This window comes from Ichthyophthirius multifiliis (assembly GCF_000220395.1).
Source record: "Ichthyophthirius multifiliis unplaced genomic scaffold scaff_1120509251006, whole genome shotgun sequence".
Lineage (NCBI taxonomy): Eukaryota > Ciliophora > Oligohymenophorea > Hymenostomatida > Ichthyophthirius > Ichthyophthirius multifiliis.
In genome coordinates this window covers 37,794-58,574 of record NW_004086291.1, presented here as the reverse complement: position 1 = coordinate 58,574, position 20,781 = coordinate 37,794, and the positions used below count along the sequence as shown (strand labels likewise).

Here is a 20,781-nt window from a genome sequence, read left to right as displayed (position 1 = left end):
TTTATTATTTAAATATTCTTAAAAAAATAATTGTAAATAGTCCTTTTTATAAAAATAATTTTGACGAATCAATAAATAATGAATTTTAATAAAAATAGTATAGTAAATAAAAAAAAAGGAGAATATAATTTTTTATTTAAAATAATATTATATATTTAACTTATAATAAAAAATTATTATTATAATTCGTATTTATTTATTATTTCAAGTGTTAATTTAGATAAATATGAGCAAAGTAAAGTAGTATTTAATATTTATAATTAAAAAATTTATAAGATAAAAGTAAAAAAACTAAAATTATTAATTTTCTAATTTAAAAAAATATAATAAATTTACAAATATATTATTGTAAATTCGTTATTTCATATTAAATTTTCTATTTTATTTATTTTTAATATTCTTATATATAAACAATTAAAGTTAAAGAAATTAATAATCATAAAAAGACATACATAAAATATAAAAAAGTAAAGATGAGAAAACAAACAGTAAGAGAGTCATAATTTTCCAAATAATAGAGAAAAATATTAACTTTGAAATCAATGTCTGAATCACATGATGATATATTTATAGATATGGAAAACAGAATAAACGAATGGTTAGACCAAAATAATATAATAATGGCAAATCCAAGTGATATAAGTGATGATTACTTTGATAATTAAAGAAACATATAAATTAATTTAATTGAATTATCTAATGACTCCTACGATAATTTTTCTTAAGATCAATATTGTAGAAGTCGAGATTAAAATAACTCTGGCTTAAATACACCTAAAAAATAACTCACCCTTGGATCAAATAAAAAAATTTAGTTTAGAAAAATGTTTAGTTTATAAATTAATTAATAAAATTTTGAAGAGGAAAAACTACAATAAATAAATTTTTGAAAACAATATAGATAATAAAATTAATAAATATATGCATACAAAATACAAAGGTTTATATTCTAATAATAACTTATTTATTTATATATTTTTTTTAATTAAATAGTTTTAATTATTTCATATTTAATTTTGAATATTATAAATAAAGGTTTTTAACTATTTATATTAAAAATCTAAATTATATTTTTTATTTAAGTGATTATTTAATTTAATAATAAAAAAATTAATTCACCTTTAATTGAATTAATAATTTAATATTATTATTATTTAATTAAAGGATATTTTTAAATTTTATTTTTATATATTTTAAAATTAAATACTAATTTTGAAAAAATATTGATTTATTTATTTGCTTTATTTATATTTTGTTTTTAATCAAAATAAATAAATCAATATCATATATTTTTTTAATTTAGAAATACAAAATAATAAAGCATATTAATAATATAAAATTATATATAAAAAATAATAGAATAAAAACTATTAATAATTTTTTATTGTTAATTCATAAATATATTAAACAAAATTGAACATTAAAAGTTTTATTAATATTTCTTTTTATTGTTTAATAAAAAAACTTATAAGTAATTTTTCCATTTTCATTTAATTTTGTTTGAAAAAGGAGAAACTTTTTATGTAATTAAAAAATCATTTGCATATTTTGTTTCTTTGCAATTTTTTTTTAAATGTTTGAATTTATTTTGATTTTTTTAGTTATTCGCTTCCTTTTAATAAGATGAAAATAATTATATTATATATTATTAAATATTTATTTTTTTCTAAAAAATATTATAAATTACTTAATTAAACCATCCGATTTCCTGATTTCCTGTTTGTGCATATTTATACTTTTATAATGGTGTTTAATTAACTTCCTATATTTTTTTAATCATTTTTTCTAATTAAATATTAAAAATGTATAGTAATAAATTTTAATATACCACTAAGATCAACAGGTTTTTAAATATCTATTAAGTCTGATAACCTATTAAAGTCTATAAAAGGATTCTTTTTTTAAGTTTCTTTCATTTTTTATTTAATAAAGTAATTATTATTAGGTTTTTCACAATATAAAAAAACTATTTGAATAAAATTATATAAAGTTAAATATAATTATTATTTTTAACTATTTTTAGGATTAAAATTATAGTTAGCATATATCTGCTATGTAGCTTTTTCTTTTGTAATCAATTAATTTAATATTCTCATATCCTATTTAATTTATATAGAATATTTTAGTTTTTATTACCGTAACGGGATTTTTATCATTATAATTATTTTATGATTTATGAGCCATTAATAATTTATTAATAAAATAAATATTTTTAATAATATTCATATAATATAAAAAAAACATATTACATTAATTAAAAATCGAATTGAAATTTTTAATACACACTTTAATACTATATAAAGATTTAAATATAAGAAAGAATTATATATTGATATATTATCATAATAAGTTATTTTAATATAAACTTATCTAATAGAACTATATGTTTTTACTTTTTATTTAATAAATAAAAATTGTTTTTAATGAAATTTTAATTACTTTCTTAAAAATATATATTTTATAAAATATATATTAATATATAATTTTTTAAATCAATGTACTTTTTATAATTTTTTTAACTTTTTATTTTTAAATACTTTTATATCAAAATCTACATATATATTTTATTTTATTTTTTTTAAAAAAAAACTTACTAAAATATAATATAAGAAAATGGGAAATTTTTTTTAAATTGACTTTAAAGCTGAATTAGACGCAATGAGAAAATATACAGGCTTTTCAGCAGGCTAAATAGAAATTATAAGGTTTAAATAAAAAATATAAAGATAAAATATAAATAATAAAAAAAGAGATAAGCTTGATTTAATGGCTGACGAAGATTTATTAATGTCTAAAAAGAGTTTTGGGACATTAATGAAAATACCAGATTTAGAATTAGAAAGAGTAAATAAATAAATAGAAATTATGCAAATAAAAAATAATATTAATTTAAGTTATTTGAATTTTTCGATTAAGAATAATCCGGAAAAATAGACACTTTTGAATTTTTATGTTGTTTGACATTATTATCATAATCTTCATTAAAAGTATAAATAAAATAGAAATTAAAAAAATTAAAAAAATAAAAAAGACTAAATGTTAATTATTATTTGATTAATACGATTTTGATAAAAATAAATAAATAACATTAAACGAATTTACCGTTTTAATAAAAACCATATTAACATCTTTAAATATAATGGTTGGTCGACGTGAATTAAAAATTGAAGAAGCAGTAAAAATAGCAGAACATATACACAAAAAATATTATGAAAATTAAGAATAAAACATAAGTTTATCTGAATTTTAATCAATTGTCTCAAAAGATGAAGACATAATAAAATTATTATTTAATTGCGGGCTTATATCAAAAGAAGATTTACGTTTAGATTTTGGAGGAAGTAAAGGAATTCCTGATGCTGATTCTGATTTGGAAATCGAAATAAACAAATATTAATAAGTATAGGACGATACATATGAAAAAATAAAATAAGGAATTGAAAAAAACTAAGAATCGTTTTAAGAGATTTAAATGAAAAAGCCTTTGAAATAAAATGAAGAAGATAATAATAATAAAAAACAATGGTAAATAACAATAGAAAAACTTGATTAATTATAAAATGAAACTAAAAAAGGTTTTTATTTATACTAAAATAATATATATATATATAATATAATATATATATATATAAATTAATATATTTATTTTTAAATATTTATATATTTATATTTATATATATAAATTTTTATGTATATATATTATAGATTCTGTTTAAATTTCAGCATATTTGACAAATTAAATACCGAATACTTAATTATAATTAGATTATGTATATGGATTTAACTCAAGTCAAACAAGAAATAACATAAAAATAAACACAAAAGGAGAAATTATATATAATTCTGCTTCCATTATAATAATATTAGATTAATCTGGCAAACAAAGATTTTATACATAACATTAAGGATAAATATCATCAATAGATATATCTAAAGATATATTAGTAACAGGAGATTTGTTTAGAAATCCAATACTGAGTGTTTGGGATTCTATTTCAATGGAAACTATTGTTAATTTTTAAGGAATTTTAAAAAATGGAATTATATGTGTTGCGATTTCGAATGATCAAACAAAAGTCGCAGGAATTTCATATGGAAATATTAACCATGTTTTAGCAATTTATGATATTTAAGAGGAAATAAAAATTTGGAAAAACAAAGAAAAAAGGAATTTTTTATAAAAAGAGTCATTAATTACAGCCGAAAAAATTGATTTTTCTTTTGTTTTTGATATGAAATTTACAAAAAATGATAAAATGCTAGTTGTTTCTTGTCAAAACGAAATCATCTTTATTGATATTAATAATGGATAAATAGTATAAAATAGAGGAGTTTGGACTTAAGATAGTTCTCCTTAATCCTGTTTGTCAATTGCTGTAACTAAAAATGTTGCTGTTACAGGAATGTTTAAAGGAAATCTTTATGTTTGGAAATAAAATAAGTTAATTTTTGATGCTTTTAAACATAAAGGACCTGTCACAGCTGTTTTTAGTAGATAATAAATATGTATTTTAATTATTTATAATTTTTTTTAATATTTTTTATATTTTATTATTTTTTTAGCTGAAGATAAATAAGATGGAATTATATCAGCTGGTAGAGATAATTTTATTTTAATTTGGAATTGGAATGAAAAGGATCAATTTTTGGAATTAATTACCTAAATTTCTATAAATGAATATGAACTCTATTCAAAAAGAGTATATTTTTTTTTATATTTTTTTTTAAAAAAAAAATCTAGATAGTATCAATAACTGAAGATTATTGTCAAAAAACAATAACTATAGGCACCCGAGCATCAGAAATAATTTAAATATTAGACATAAACCAAAATAAATATAAGCATATAATGCATGGTCATTTCTAAGGAGAATTATGGGGTTTAGCAACTCATCCAAGGTAATAAATATTCTTTACTGTAGGAGAGGACAACATCTTAGCTTGTTGGGATTTGAAAAAAAAATGCTTAATAAACAGTACAAAACTAGACTATCCTGCTAGATGTATAGACTACACCCAAAACTAGAAATATTTAGCAATAGGATGTTTAAACGGAAACATACTAATAGCCGATCCTGTATCTTTGGTAGTAATTTTTACTTTCAAAGATAGGGAAAAAGCAGTTACTTGTTTAAAATTTTCGGCTGATTCTGAAAATTTAATAGTTGCTCACGATAAGAATTCATGTGAAATATTAGTTTATGATTGCCGAAATCATTTTAAATAAATTTCTAGACTTAGAGGTAGTGGACATCCAGTGACTCATATAGACTTTGCAAAGGATTCAAAAAGGAAAATTATATAATGCAATACAAGTGGAGGTGAAATAATCTTCTATGATATTCTAGAAGAAAATAAATAAGGTAAAAAGGGAAAATAAATTACCGATCTTAAAATTATTAAAGACATTAAATGGGAAACTCATTCCTGTATTTTCTAATTTAATCTTAAAGGTATTTGGCCTAATTCTTTTAATGGAACTGAAATTAAATCATCAAATTGTTCCGATAAATATAATGTAGTGGCTGTAGGAGATACCTTTGGCAGAATTAAATTACTTAAATTTCCCAGTTAGAATGAAAATTAACCTTTTCTGAAGTATTTAGGACATTCTTCCTAAATTAACAAACTTGCCTTTGCATTTGATGATTAATTTTTGGTTTCTATTGGAGGATAAGATAAATGCATTATGTAATGGAAAATAATTTAAGAAAAAGAAATTGATAACTAAAAATTTATTTATAAAAGTTTTAAAAATAATGAAAATTAATTATAATTAAAAGAAAATGAAAATACAAATAAAGAAGATAATAAAGCAATTACAAAATAATAATATGTTAGTCAAGTTTTAAATAGTGCCCCTTCTTCGTATTAACCTTAAGATGATTTGAAGTACAACTAAGTCCCATAGCAATAACTTTAGTTGTAGTAAATAAAAGGTTTTTCATGCAATTACAAAGGAAATTATTTAATAAATATGTGCAAGTATATAAATAATAATTAATATATATTCAATGCTTCTAAAATTGTAGTTGTGGCTGAAAAAAATCGTAATTAATCCTTCTTTATGAATCACAATGAATAAATTCTTTCTATTGCAATAAACCCTATTAATAAAAATATAATTGCTACAGGACAAAAAAAAACTAAATTATCAAATTATACATAATATTAAGAAAATTTATAAGAACCACATATATCTTATAATAAAACTTCTAATGAAAATATTACTTAAAGTATTTACGTTTGGGATGCTTAAACTAAAAAAGTAATATATATATATATATATATATATTTATATAATAAAAAATTTAAAATTATTTTTTTTTTTAAATAGGTTTTAGCGCATATTAATGATTTTCATATTAATTCAATTAGTTATTTAGAATTTTCTCCTGATGGATAATATTTACTTTCTATAGGAGAAGATAGTAGTCATACACTTGTATTATATAATTGGACCTAATGTTCAATAATTTTGAATTAATAAATAGATTAATAATAAATTAACGCATTAGCTTGGAAAAATAATAATTAGTTTATAATATGTGGATCAAACTTTATAAAATTTTGGGAAATTATAGGAAATAATCTAACTTGTAAATTATTTATTTAAAACTAAAAATTAAAAATATAAATATAGTTAAAATACCAAATAGTTTTTAATAACTATCAAGTATTATTTATGCTTAAAATGGAATTTGTGTAAGTGGAGGTTTAAATGGTTAAATTTTTGTTTGGGAAAATGATAATATAATTATTTAGGAGTTGGTAGCACATTAAAATTAAGTAATTTCTTTATTAAGCTTTTAAGAAGGTATTTTATTAATAAAAAATATTATTTTTTTTTTAAAAAAAAAAACTTATAATTTATTTTTTTAAAACAACTTATAAATCAATTCTTTTTAGAACAAAAAAACAATATTTTTTTTTAAAAAAAAAAACTTATAATATTTAATAAAAGAAAACTCTTAAAGACATGTTTTATATTCAGGAAGCTTAGACGGAAAAATAATAAAATGGGTTTTTAAATAAAATAAACTTGAATAAGAGTCTGTAATATTGTAATTATAAAATTAATTTTCCTAAGAAATTGGAATAATATCATTATCAGTAAGCGATAACTTAAATTAATTATTAATTGGTTCAACAAATTCTGAAATATATGAATGGGAAATAAATAACTCGAGTTTAAAAAAAATCACAGAAGGTCATTTTGGAGGCGAACTTTGGGGTTGCGCAGTTCATCCTTTTAAATAAATATTCGCTACTTGTGGAGGGGATAAAACTTTAAGAGTCTGGGATATAGAAAATCAAAGTATTATTAATACTACTCATTTATAGGAAGATTGTAGAGCGATTGATTGGGCTTCAAAAACAGGAAGTTTTATAGTTATTGGGGATATTAAAGGAATGATAAGATTATATAATACATAAAATTTTTAAGAGGAGGATTTTAAGGGTTTTTTTTATTTTTTTAATATTTTTTTTTATTTCTTTAAATTAGAAACTAAGAATTATAAACACACAATTAATATTTAAATAAAAAAACTACTTCACTGGATTTAAGACATAAAAATTTCAGCAGATGAAAAAATGGTAACTTTTGGGGTACACGGAATAAATTCTTCTATAGAAATTTTTGAAATTTAAAACATGAAATTTACTTAAAATATAAATTCGATTAATATATGTAAAAAAAAAAAAACACACACACAAATTTTTTTATTTAAAAAATAAATTAAATATAGAAAAAGAATTATCAGGCTCAATTATTCATTTAGACTGGTCTTGTAATTCTTAAATATTAGCTGTAAATACAGATAATTTTGAATTAAAATACATTAATTTGCATAGTAAAAATTCAGTTCCTCCAAATTAAATAAAAGAGGAAAAATGGCATACATGGACTTGTATATATGGTTGGTTTTCTAAAGGAATATTCAAATATAGAGATGGAAAAGATGTAGATTCATGCATTAGATCTTATAATAGTAAAGTTTTAGTAACAGGTGATGATTTTGGGAATATAAATTTATATAATTATCCAACTTGTGTACCCAAATAAATCCATCATACATATAGAGCCCATTCTTCCAAAATAACAAGGGTTAGATTTACACCAGAAGATAAATATTTAATATCTATAGGAGGAGAAGACTAATCAATAATGGTATGGAAAACGGTTAATATTTAAGAAGATATTACAGATTAGAAACAAGATCTTGAACTAAATTCCTATTTAGAAGAAATTGGAATTATTTAGTTTTCAGAAAATCAAAAAGCTTATAAATATTAAAAAAAAAATGCCAAAAATGTTGATTAAAATTATGATCTAAGGTAAAATATGTATACATATATATATATATATTTATAAAAAAAAAAAAAGTTAATAAAAACCTTGGATGGAATAAATAAAAGAACCTTCAAATTATTACAAAGATGCTTTAAATCAATATAAAGCTCCTCCTATATAATTATAATTAGAATACGTTTACGGATATAGATCATATGATTGTCGAAATAATATTTTTTATTTATAAAGCGGACACATTCTTTACCATGCTGCATGCCTAGCTATTGTACTTGATAAAGAAAATAATACTCAATAATATTTTGATTTACATTAAAATTATATATCCGCAATTTGTTTACATCCTGATAAAATAAAAGTTGCGACAGGAGAATAAAGCCAAAAACCTTCAATTTATGTTTGGGATAGTTTCACAATGTAAGAATTATGCCATTTTAAAGGAAGTTTAAGTAAAGGAATTAGCTGTTTGTAATTTTCCCCTTCTGGAGAAAAGCTAGTAGCTGGATCTATTAGTAATGATAATTAAATTGCTGTTTTTGACATTTAAACTAAATCTAAATTTGGAGGGTAATTACTTTTTACATAAAAAAGTGGATTAAATTTAAATATTGGAGTTTAATGGAGAAACGAATATGTAATATTTATATATTATTTAAATAATTTACATTTTTTTTTTAATATCAAAAAAAATAAAAAGGAATTTGGTATTATAGGTAATAAAGGTTTAAAAATATGGAATATTTATGAAAGTGGACTATTTTAATATAATTGTTAAAATTAAAACCCAAAAATATTAATCTCTGTTTGTATTTTTAAGGAAAATAATTATGTTTGTGGAGCTATTGATGGGTCAATATAAGTTTATAATAAAAAAAACATGATTTATTCTGAAAATATTCATTCTAAATAAATTGATTGTCTAACTCCTAAAGGAAGCATGTATTTTTTATTAAAATAAATATAAATATCTATTTATTTAAATAATAAAAAAAGATTAATTACAGGATCTAAAGATTAAAGTATTGCTTTTCTCGACATAAATTATGCAATAATAATAAGAGTGGATTTATAAACAATATTTATAGGCTATTTAGAATCTGTTTGTAGTGAAATAAGGGCCATAAGTGTTTCAAATGATGAAATGCACATTTTAATAGGCACGATAGGTTCTGAAATATATGAAATACAATTAAATGATGAAAAAATAACTAAAAACACTAAATTTTCGAATACAAAATTAATTCTCCAAAGCCATTATTGTCCAAATAAACGAGAAATAAACGAAGTAAAAGGTCTAAGTATATTTTCAACTAATTAAGATTTATTTATAACATGTGCAGATGATGGTACAATAAGAACATGGTCATGTAGTTAAAGAAAATAAGAAAAATGTTTAAAAACAACAAATGACAATAATATAGAATTTAAAGTTAATGAATAACAAAATGAAATTTCAGATTCTTCTAAAGTAACAATAATATATCACTCATTATTCGAAAAAAAAAAATATAAAATATTTTATAAAATTAGGGAACTTGTATATATGTTTCTCCAGACGGAAATTATATAGCCTAAGGTTTTTAAGATGGATCAATAAAACTATATGATAAAAATTTTAATTTGTAATAATAAACAAGAAATGCAAGAGAATATATATCAGATATAAAAATCTCGCCTGATAATAAACTCATAGCCGCAGGTTCTTATGATAGTTAAATTTATATATATGAAATTCCTACTTTGAAATTAGTTATGCGTCCATTAAGAAAGCATACAGGAAGAGTTACTCATTTAGATTTTTCTTAAGATGGAAATTCTTTACATTCGAATTGTTCTGCTTATGAACTCTAACATTGGTCGCTTATTTAGCATACTTCTATTAATAATGGAGGTATTTTTTTTAAAGATGAATTCTGGCATACATGGACTACTCCTTTAGGATGGCCAGTATTTTTTTTTATTTTATTTTATTTTAAAAAAATTATTTTCAAAGAGTTAAGGTATAAAGAATGAATAAATTAATAATGAAGTTTATTGTGTTGATAGAAGTAACTTTACTTATTCAAAAACTTAAAATGATAAAGATAGTTATTATTTACTTGCTAGTGGAGATGATAAAGGAAAAGTTAAAGTCTTCAGATATCCTTGTGTGAAAAAAGGATCAAATGCAGTAGAAGGTAAAGGACATTCTAGAAATGTTTAAAAAGTTAAATTTTTACCAAATGATGAATATTTGATTAGCTGTGGTAGTGATGGATGTGTTTTTTAATGGAAAATTAATAAGATAAAATGATTTTTTATTTTCTTTTTTTTATATATATATATGCATAAAAGCTTAATTTAAAACATTGATTTTTTTTCGTTTTATTAAAAATATAAGATAAATAATTAATTTAAAAAAAAATTAATTAAAATAAGTATAAAAATATATATTTTTATTTTTTCTCAAAATAAATATTATAATTATGTTTATAGCTATATAGGTAACATATAGCAATATATAAAGACTATTAATTTAATTTTTTATAATTATAATTAAATTTTATCTAATATTATATTATTTTAAAGAGCTTAATATAAATATAAATATAATTAAATAATTTTATTTTTAAATTTTTGAAATTTTATATCTTAATTTTTATTTCTTTTAAATATTTAATAAAGATATTTTATCAGATATAATTTTAAAATAAAATATTATATATTTCTAATAATATTTATTTTTTATATTTTTAATTTTAGTAATTTTTTAATATAATTTTTATTTTAAATTTTAATGAAAAGTAATTTATTTTTATTTATTATATCTTTTAAGATATTTTTTATAATTTAGTCTTGTACTTTTTTTTTTTAGATATTTATTTTATTTATAATATAACATTTTTTTTATTTTTATTTTTTATTGTATATAATATAATTTTGACATTTGATCTTTTTTTTATTAAGTATTATATATTTGACTCATATTATTTTATTATTAATTTTTTTTGGATTAAATTTAATAAATTAATTAATATTTTAATATTTAAAAAAATATATTTATTTAAATTATATATTATGATAATTTAATAAATAATTAAATATATTTTTTAATAATTATTTTTATAAATTTATAAATTTTTATTTTTCACTAAAAAATTTTTTATTAATAAATACATTCATATTAACAATTTATTAAATATAAAAAAAAATTTAATATTTTAATATATTTAATAAAAATTATTATTAAATCAATTTTTTATTTATTATTTTAATAAATCCTCAACTTATTTAGCTTTGTTAACATAAAGTAAAGCTTCTATATCATCACCTTTTTCATTCCACATAACTGCCATTAAATTATAATTAATAATTTTTTAATCAGACGGATTTTTTTCAATAGATTCCCTAATTTAATTTGAATCAAAAAGGAAATCAATGGCCAAATCCAAATTTCCCAAACCGTAGTAAGCTTTTGATACATATTCAAAAGAAAGCATTAAATAGTATTAATCATTAAATTATTTAAACAAATCCACACACTTTAAAGCCTATATAAGCCCTTTATCAAATTTTTCTAAATCTAAATAAATTTAAGTTAAATTAAGAAGATTTTAAGCAAAATTATGTGTATTTTCTTTACAAAAATTCATACTTTTTTTCGCATTTTTAAGAGCTTTTTTCATATTATTTTCCATTTAATAAATTAAGGATATATTTCCATATACAATTGATAAATTCTCACTTTAATTTTTTAATTTCTTAAACATCTTTTTTGCTTCTTTTGCGTATTTCTTAGCCTCTTCATTTTTTGTAAATCCCTATATATATTAGCTATATTCATCTTATTTTTAGCAATATTTAATGCACTAATATTTAATTTTTTGTTTATTTTTAAAGATTATAATATATGTTCGAGGCTTTTATTTAGTTTTTCCTCATTTTATTAATATACTGTGCTTAAATTATTGTGTATTTATGTCTTTTAAAATTTCACTTGTTTAAGACTTAATGTATTGTAATCTTTGTATTTCCTATAAATATATTTTTTTAGCTTCCTTTTACTTGTTTTGATCTTAGAATATATTGGCTATTGAAAAATTTATTAATGATGTGTATATTCCTATTCTTATTTATTGTTTTAAAATAATTAAGGTAACATACTTTAAGCTTTATGAAGATTTTTTAATGAAATTTCTTATTAACCTAAAATATTCAAAACTTAACATTAATTAATTAAAGAAATAAAAACAAAAAAAGTTAAATTTTTATCTTGTTCATACATTTTATCAGTTATTTAATTATATATTTGATTTGCTTTTTCATACTCTTACATGCTTATATATTTTTATATTAATATTTACTCTTTTAAATAATTTATAAATAAAAATTTTGAAACAAATTCTTATTAAAAAGCTTTCAAATTTTCTTCGTTAAGATTTTCTTAGAAAATAATATTTGTTAACTTTTAAATTTCAGGAGATAAATAAGTATGATTTTAAGCTTCTTCTTTTATGCTATTTGGTATTTCTTCAGATTTTTATATAATAAAAAACAATTTGATTTCTTAAATATAGTTTTCTATATCATATTCGTCCAAATTTGGATTTTCTTGAAAATTTTTGATTAAAAAATTTACATTAATTTAATTATAATAATTTTATATTTATTTAATTTCATAAAATGTTATGAATATTGGTGAAAATTCTTCAGTTTATTGATCAATTTAAATTTAATATTCACAAATATTAATACTTTAACTTTTCAAATTTAATTTTAACATTCTGAATTTTATTATTTTGGATTTTTTTTCAATAAATAAAAAAGTTATAATGATTTTTATTTAAAATATAAGTATTTTTTAAAATAGATTTTTATTTATAATTATATAACATTATATAAACCATATTTAATCTATTTTTATTAAAAATTAATTTCAATTTTATTTTTTTTAAATAAATAAAAAGTGATATTAATTTTTTATTTATAAGTTTTTATATCGTAGTTTTAAAAAATATTAAAAAAGAAATAAAAATAAATTTATAAAATTGAAGAAAAATTTTTTATCTAATATAAAAATTATTATTCACAGTTGATATAACAAATTTTATATTATATAAAATTATAAAAATAAAAATATTATTTTATTATATATAATTGATATTAATAAATAAGTATAATAATTGAATGATATAACTATCATAGGTATACAAAAAATAAAAAAACTAATAGTCATATTAATTTAAAACATTAAAAAAAGAAAAGAACTTCTCCCGAAAAAAATGAAAATATAAATATATTATAAAGATATCATATAACTAAAAAATAGTAAAAAATAATTTAGCAATAATTGCCAGAAAAAAAAGATATAAATATAATAAAAAACAAAAATTTATACAATAAAATTTATCAAATCGAAATAGAAAAATTATAAAAAGAAGAAAAAGAAAAATCACCAAATTACAAGATATCAAGAAAAAAGAGTATATTATAGCAACTAGAAGAATAAATAGATTCTGATGATTACATGATAGAAATAAAAAAATCTTAATAAAATTATAGAGAAAATAACAGATAGATAAATAAATAAGAATTTTAAAGATAACAAAGTAAAAATAATATAATAAATTATAGTAATAATAATAATAATAATAATAATAATAATAATAATAATAATAATATTATAAAAAATTTTTCTAATTATGAGTAATTAGAAAATCTATATTATAAATATAACAAAGATTTTTTATAAAATAATGCATTTAAATAAATTAATTTTTTTAAATAAAACAATCCTGAAAGTAAATTATAACAGATTATATAAAATAGAAGAAAATTTGAGAATAAAATATATAATGAATTATAAGATAGGAAAAATTCTTTTCTTAAATTTGGTTTTAAAAGTTTTGAGAAAAATGATAATTTGTATTTAAAACCTTTTGTAAATTAATTATCTTAATAAAATGAAAATAATGGTTCCATGTTTGTAGCTGATTTATGGTCTGATAAAAATATTTTGAAATTTTTGGGAAAATGTAAACTTATTAGGGACAAAAATATGCTCTTAAATCTAGCTAATAGATAATACCTTAAAGATAAAGTAAATAAGTTTAAAAAAAATTTAAACTATTAATAAAAAATCTTAAATAGAAAAGAAGAAATAAAACTTATTGATAATATATATTTAAATGAAAAAAAATAAATTTAGCAACTAAAAAATTAATAAGACCTTTCTGTTTTAGAAAACAGTTTTTCTATTCCATCTTATAAAAAAATTGATAGCAAATAATTAAATATAGACTAGTTTAAAATTAAATAATAGTTTTTTTCTAAATCTTAATTCTAAAAATATAAATAATAGTAATGTTTTTCGAGTAATAACTAAGATATTGATAGTTACGATAATTTTTTTAATCTTCATATTAATAGTCTTAATAAAAAAGATATTATGTATAATATATGTATTATTTTTTTATATTAATAATATTATAATTTATTATTTATTTATTTATTATTTTCTAATAATATTTTAATATTATAGAAATTAAAACGGTAAATCATCTAATTTAACAGAAAGATCAGATCTTATTAATAATTGGTTATATGATATTGATTAGATTGCTGAAGATAATGATTAGATATATAGCGATTTAAATTAAAAAATTGATAGAATGTAGAATATTATAATTACTAAATATTAAAATAAAAATAAATTGAATTAACTTTGATCTTATATAATTTACATTTTTTTATAAATCAAATTTTTAAATAAAAAGAAATAACTTAAACATCAAATAATATATACACATTATGTGAAAAAATTGATTAATTTTAGATATAAAAAAAAAGAATATAATTTTTTTTATATTTTATATAAAAGTTTAAATCTAAGCTTCAAGTAATTATAATTAATAAAAAAACTATAACTTTATTTATTATTTTTATTGAATAAATAAATATCTTTTATATAAAAAAATAAAATTAAAATACATCCTCACATTTTTAAAAATTTTATAAAAAAAAATGAAAAAAATTACATTTATAAATATTTTTAAGTATTCCTTAATCAAAAGAATACCAAATTATAATGACATATTATTTACAAACATGGATAACTTTGAAAAAATAGAAGGACTAATTTATTTTCCAGAATACATAACAAAAAAAGAAGAACAAAAATTATTATAAATAATAGATTCAAATTAATGGGTATAAAGTATAAGACGTAAATAACAACATTATGGAGTTACATATTATCATACAAAACATGATTTAAGCGAAATTCAGCCTCCAAATTAAACTGAGAGTTAATTAAATCTATAAAACTTTGATTGGATAATATAAAGACTTATAAATGATGATATATTTTAATAATAAAATCCTCCAAATTAATGTTTAGTCAATTAGTATGATTAAAAGGATAAGTTAGGATTCCATATTGAAGATACTAATGCTTTTGGTTAAATTATAGTTGGATTAAGTATATGTAATCCTAGTTATTTATCTTTAAGAAATTTTAAAAATAAATTAATTTCTAGAAAAATCTATTTAGAGCCTAGAAGTGTCTATGTTCTTACCAAAGAAGCTAGATATGAATGGGAACATGGAGTTTCTAAAAATAAACAATTAATTAATCCTAAAAATTAAGAAAAGTTTGAAAAAAACAATAATTATAGAAGGCTAAGTTTAACTTTTAGGCATGTTTTATAAGATGGTACTAAAAAATAGAAAATGGAGAATTGCCCAATTTTTTAAGGAAAAATTATTAATAGGAAAGGTTAATAAATAATGAATAAATTTTTTAAAATACTACTTACTTATCATAATTTAAATTGATTTTGTTCAAATCTTAATTAATATTTTGATTTTTTAAACAATATTTTGGATATTGATATTGAATAACAAAAAAAATATAAATAAAATAAAAAATTTAAAAATCGAGAAGAATTTTTTAAATTTTTGGATAATTTTTTTTAAATTTTCAATAATATATTAATTTTCATCAATATTAAATATTTTTATTAACAATTTTTATTTAATGTTTTTTATTATTATAATGGATTATCTTAAAATTAGTTTTTTTTTTAATTTCTATTTTTATTAATAGCATCGTTATAATATTTCTTGCTAGTTTTGACGTTCAAATTTTAAATATTGCTTAAAAAAAATTATTTTATTTATTTTTTTATTAAAATAAAATAAAATAAATAAATAAAACTTCTATTATGAAATTAATAAATTTTTAATAATAAATAATAAGAATTTTTTTTTTGAATATAATAATGTGTTAATAATATTTTTATTATAAATTTAAAAAAATCATTCAATATTAATAAATAAAATACAAAACTTCATAAACATATAAAAAATAAAATTCTTCTAAAAAAAATTTTCAATTCTTAAAAATAAAAAAATAACAAAAAAAATAATAAATTAATAACAAAATAAAATTAAAAAAAAATATACAAAACAAAAAATGCTTTAGTATCCCTAAACACCTTAAACCCAATAAATAAAGCCATGTCAAGTTAGTTAAAGTAGCAGACCTTTATAAACAAGACAAAGCAATGTAATACAAGACACCCGAAAAGAAATAAACATAGAAGAAGAACAAAGAAGAATATTATAAGAACGAGAATAAATAATATCTTAATTTTCCCAACAATTACGAGATCCGAGAACAGGTGCATTAAAACCCGGAATCTAATAAAAAAATTACGATGATGGTTCTAGATTTGAAGGATCTTTAAGAGGAGATATAAGATAAGGAGCAGGAATATATTTTTACCCAAATGCGGATGTATATGTTGGTGAATGGTAAAATGACTTATTTCATGGAGAAGGTTGTTATATATTTTAATCAGGCGAAAGATATTAAGGATAACTTGTACAAGGAAGAAAAGAAGGATAGGGAATGTACATATATACAAATGGTAATAGATATGAAGGGTCATGGTTAAATGATAAAAAACATGGTTATGGAGTATATCATTACGTATCATTAGGAGAAAGATACGAAGGTTTAATATAAATATAAATAAATGCATTTTAAAAAAATAAAATAACATATAAACAAAAGGTGAATGGGAAAACGGAGAAAAATAAGGAGAAGGAATATATTACTTCGCATATGGAGATAGATATGAAGGATAATGGCATAAAAATATGAAAAATGGAAAGGGAGCTCTCTTCTATGCTTCAGGAGCTGAATATGATGGCGAATGGATAAATGATAAAGTACATGGATACGGAGTTATGGTTTGCTAAAATAGAGATAGATATGAAGGTGAATTTTTCGAAGGTTAAAAATGTGGAAATGGTGTTTACATTCATGTTGATGGATCTAGATATGAAGGTGAATGGGCAAGTGATGATAAAAACGGTCAAGGTGTTTTATAATTCTCTAACGGAGATATTTATTAAGGATCCTTTGTGGACGGAGAAAGAAATGGACCTGGTATTTATTAATATGCAAACGGTGATATTTATGATGGTAATTTGTAAAAAAAAAAATTTATATATATAATTTTCTAAAATCTTATTTTAACTTTAACTTTTCTTTAAAAAAAATAGGTGAATGGAAAGGTGATAAAAAAGAAGGATTAGGTACACTAGAAATGGCTACCTAGGATAGGTATGATGGCGAATGGTAATACTTTTTTAGTAATCATTCATATATAAATATTTTAAAAAAGGCTTAATGGAAGAAAAAATGGCACTGGTACTTATACTTTTGCTAACGGAGATTCTTATGAAGGATATTTTGTAAATGGATTAAGATAAGGAAAAGGTATTTATACATGGTCTGATAAATCTTATTATAAAGGAGATTGGGAATAGGTTTTTTTTAAAAAGATTATAAAATATTTTATTTTAAATATTTATTATTTATATAGGATAGAATGAATGGTAGAGGTATATATTGTAGTTCTGATGGAAAGTAAGTGGAAGGATATTTCGAAAATGATAACTTTATAAGACCTATTTGAAAATAAAATAAAGTTCAATAAATTTATATAAATATTAAAGATTATATATATAAATCATTTTTATATTATATATAAAAAAAAAAAAAATTAAATAATGCTTTTTTTTAAAAAAAATTTAAAATATAAATAAAAAAAATATAAAATATTTTATATAAATAATATTTTGGTTTCATAAAACATAAATAAATGTAAAGCATCGATGGTTTAATGGTAGAATAGAGCGTTGCCATCGCTTTGACCCGGGTTCGATTCCCGGTCGATGCATTTTTTTTCATGCTATTTTTTTTTAAAAATATTACAATTTTTAATAAATTATTAAAAATAAAAGCATAAATATTATTTATATTTAATTTTTTAAATATAAAATAATATTTTACATTTTTCAATTTAAACAAAAAAAAAATCAAATTTAATCATTATTATAATGGGATATTTCAATTCTTTTTTAATTAATTGTTTTATCTTTGTTAATATCTTAATTATTTACAATTTTTTTATTAGAATAAATTTAAAACTATTTAAATAATTGATCATTTTCATGAAATTCTTATTTAATATCAATATTAAAATTGTTTTTTTATAGAAGCATATTTTAAGGAGAAAGTATTTCATTATAGGCTTAAAAAGGTTTATTTTAAATTTAGTTAGTTTGAAATTAATTAATTTTATATTATTATTAAAGTCCATTTATTATTAAATTGTTTCCATCTTCATAATCTGTTTGATTTAATAACATATCATAAACCATTTGCTTAAATAATTTATAAGCTTCAAAAACAAAATAAATACTAAATGAATAATATCCAAGTTAAAAAATTAAAAAATATAATTTTATATAATATCAATATTTTTCTAAATCGAATTCCCAGTATAATAAATATTATGCCTAAACTATTAAATGAACAGAATATTATATATATAACACAATTGCAATAATTTAACTATGAAAATGATAAATAAATATTATTAAACTGCAAAATTCACTCAAAAATAACCAAAATGATACATATATTTTGTAAATGTTAATATTAATTAAAATATCCATATAAAATATAATGTTCTCCTAATAATTTCTATTTTATCTCTATTTGGTGTTAATTCATTACTTAATTAAGCTTCTGGACATAATATCATTTTAATATTTAAAGAATATTTTTAATTAAAATAAATATTAAAACTAAATAATAATTTTCTGTATATATTTGATATAAATATATAAAGTATTATATAAAATTAAATATCATATTTACATTATGTTTTATTTTTATTTTCTATATTTTTTTAAAAAAAACTTAATCTACATAAAAAAAGGTGTGAAAAATGTAAAACTTTTTTTTATTGAGTTTAAAAAAAATACAGAAAAATTAAAAAAAAATATTCTAAAATTAAATTTTTTAATTTATATATAATAATATATCCTAATTAACATATAAAAATTTATATAAATAATTTTTAGTGTTAAACAATAATTTATTATTTTATTAATTTTAAATAATTTTTATATATTATTCCATTAAAATAATAATACCAAATATAAAATATAAATTATATATTATAAATTTATCAATATTTATAAAATTTTAAAAAATAAATAGGTAAATTTAATTAAAATATAAATACTTTTAATTTAATTAATAATATTTTTATTATTTATTTAGTAAAAACTATTATATTCAATATTTATCTTCCAATATCATTTATTCATTAGAATCATTGCTAAAAATATTTTATTTTTTATTATTTTTATTATCTAATTAGTTCTTATATTCATTATTATTATAATTAAATGTAATTTGTTAATTACTATTTTCTTATTGCAAATTAAATTAGTTAATATTTATTTGATTATCATTAATTAAAGAATTGTTTTCATTTAGATAATTTTTACTTTATTTAAAATTATTTGGTGAATTAAATATAAAAAATTATTTATAATCTTAAATAAAATAATTATTTTATTAATCAAAATAAATTAAATTATCATCATTCAAATTATTTAGTTTATTTACTAGATTAAATTAATTTTATTCAAATATTTATTAATTATGGTTAATATTAAATAAAAAATTTTAACTATTGTCTTCATTTTATTATTCATCAATATATATCTTATTTTTAATTATTTTATCTTTTTAATTTTAGTTATCTTGTTTTATATTATATGCATTTTAAATACTTTTTTTTCTTTAATATAATTCTTTTATTATTTAAAGTTTGCATTACTTGAGTATATTTTCAATTTTATTTATTTAATTTTACATATATGCGATAGTTTTTAATTTCCCTTCATAATTTAAATCTTAAGAACATATTTATTAATAATTTTTTTCATTATCAAGTAAAACATATTCTTCTTCTTAAAATTAGTTTAAATTTTATTTTTCAAAATCTAAATTAAATTACCCATCTTATTTTATTATATTTTTCAAATTATTTTCATTTAAATATATTTAATCTTATTTTTTTTATAATCTCAATTATTCTTCTTAATTTTCTTAT

The 20,781-nt window shown here is 18.1% G+C and overlaps 3 protein-coding genes and 1 non-coding gene across 4 annotated transcripts, besides 13 other annotated features; 3 read left to right on the top strand and 1 right to left on the bottom strand. All coding sequences in view use genetic code 6, as the record gives it.

Moving 5' to 3' along the window:
- Nucleotides 1–1,535: 1,535 nt before the first annotated feature.
- On the bottom strand, nt 1,536–1,916 carry IMG5_127940 (hypothetical protein; the record flags this gene model as incomplete). Its single annotated transcript, XM_004032152.1, has 2 exons — nt 1,536–1,612; nt 1,829–1,916. The coding sequence occupies 2 exons, from the start codon at nt 1,914–1,916 to the stop codon at nt 1,536–1,538; spliced, it is 165 nt and encodes a 54-aa protein (XP_004032200.1).
- Nucleotides 1,856–1,888: a microsatellite.
- Nucleotides 1,917–2,766: 850 nt separating the features above from the next.
- On the top strand, nt 2,767–10,607 carry IMG5_127930 (hypothetical protein; the record flags this gene model as incomplete). Its single annotated transcript, XM_004032151.1, has 15 exons — nt 2,767–2,844; nt 2,895–2,987; nt 3,032–3,575; nt 3,706–4,506; nt 4,564–4,700; nt 4,742–6,268; nt 6,338–6,642; nt 6,678–6,817; nt 6,965–7,693; nt 7,752–8,340; nt 8,390–8,948; nt 9,012–9,253; nt 9,308–9,782; nt 9,845–10,314; nt 10,361–10,607. The coding sequence occupies 15 exons, from the start codon at nt 2,767–2,769 to the stop codon at nt 10,605–10,607; spliced, it is 6,936 nt and encodes a 2,311-aa protein (XP_004032199.1).
- Nucleotides 3,581–3,679: a microsatellite.
- Nucleotides 3,585–3,670: a microsatellite.
- Nucleotides 3,597–3,704: a microsatellite.
- Nucleotides 4,702–4,727: a microsatellite.
- Nucleotides 6,272–6,302: a microsatellite.
- Nucleotides 7,455–7,502: a microsatellite.
- A 3,300-nt stretch (nt 10,608–13,907) lies between the features above and the next one.
- Nucleotides 13,908–13,974: a microsatellite.
- A 2,720-nt stretch (nt 13,975–16,694) lies between these two features.
- Nucleotides 16,695–16,752: a microsatellite.
- Nucleotides 16,701–16,768: a microsatellite.
- Nucleotides 16,714–16,756: a microsatellite.
- Nucleotide 16,769: 1 nt separating the features above from the next.
- Nucleotides 16,770–18,348, top strand: IMG5_127920 (morn domain repeat protein; the record flags this gene model as incomplete). Its single annotated transcript, XM_004032150.1, has 4 exons — nt 16,770–17,313; nt 17,373–17,793; nt 17,989–18,133; nt 18,190–18,348. 4 exons carry the CDS (start codon nt 16,770–16,772, stop codon nt 18,280–18,282), a joined length of 1,203 nt encoding a protein of 400 aa, XP_004032198.1. The 3' UTR covers nt 18,283–18,348.
- Nucleotides 18,349–18,475: 127 nt separating this feature from the next.
- Nucleotides 18,476–18,546, top strand: IMG5_127910. Its single transcript has one exon. It is a non-coding gene; the product is annotated as a tRNA-Gly (tRNA).
- A 1,646-nt stretch (nt 18,547–20,192) lies between these two features.
- Nucleotides 20,193–20,253: a microsatellite.
- Nucleotides 20,194–20,246: a microsatellite.
- Nucleotides 20,254–20,781: the final 528 nt, after the last annotated feature.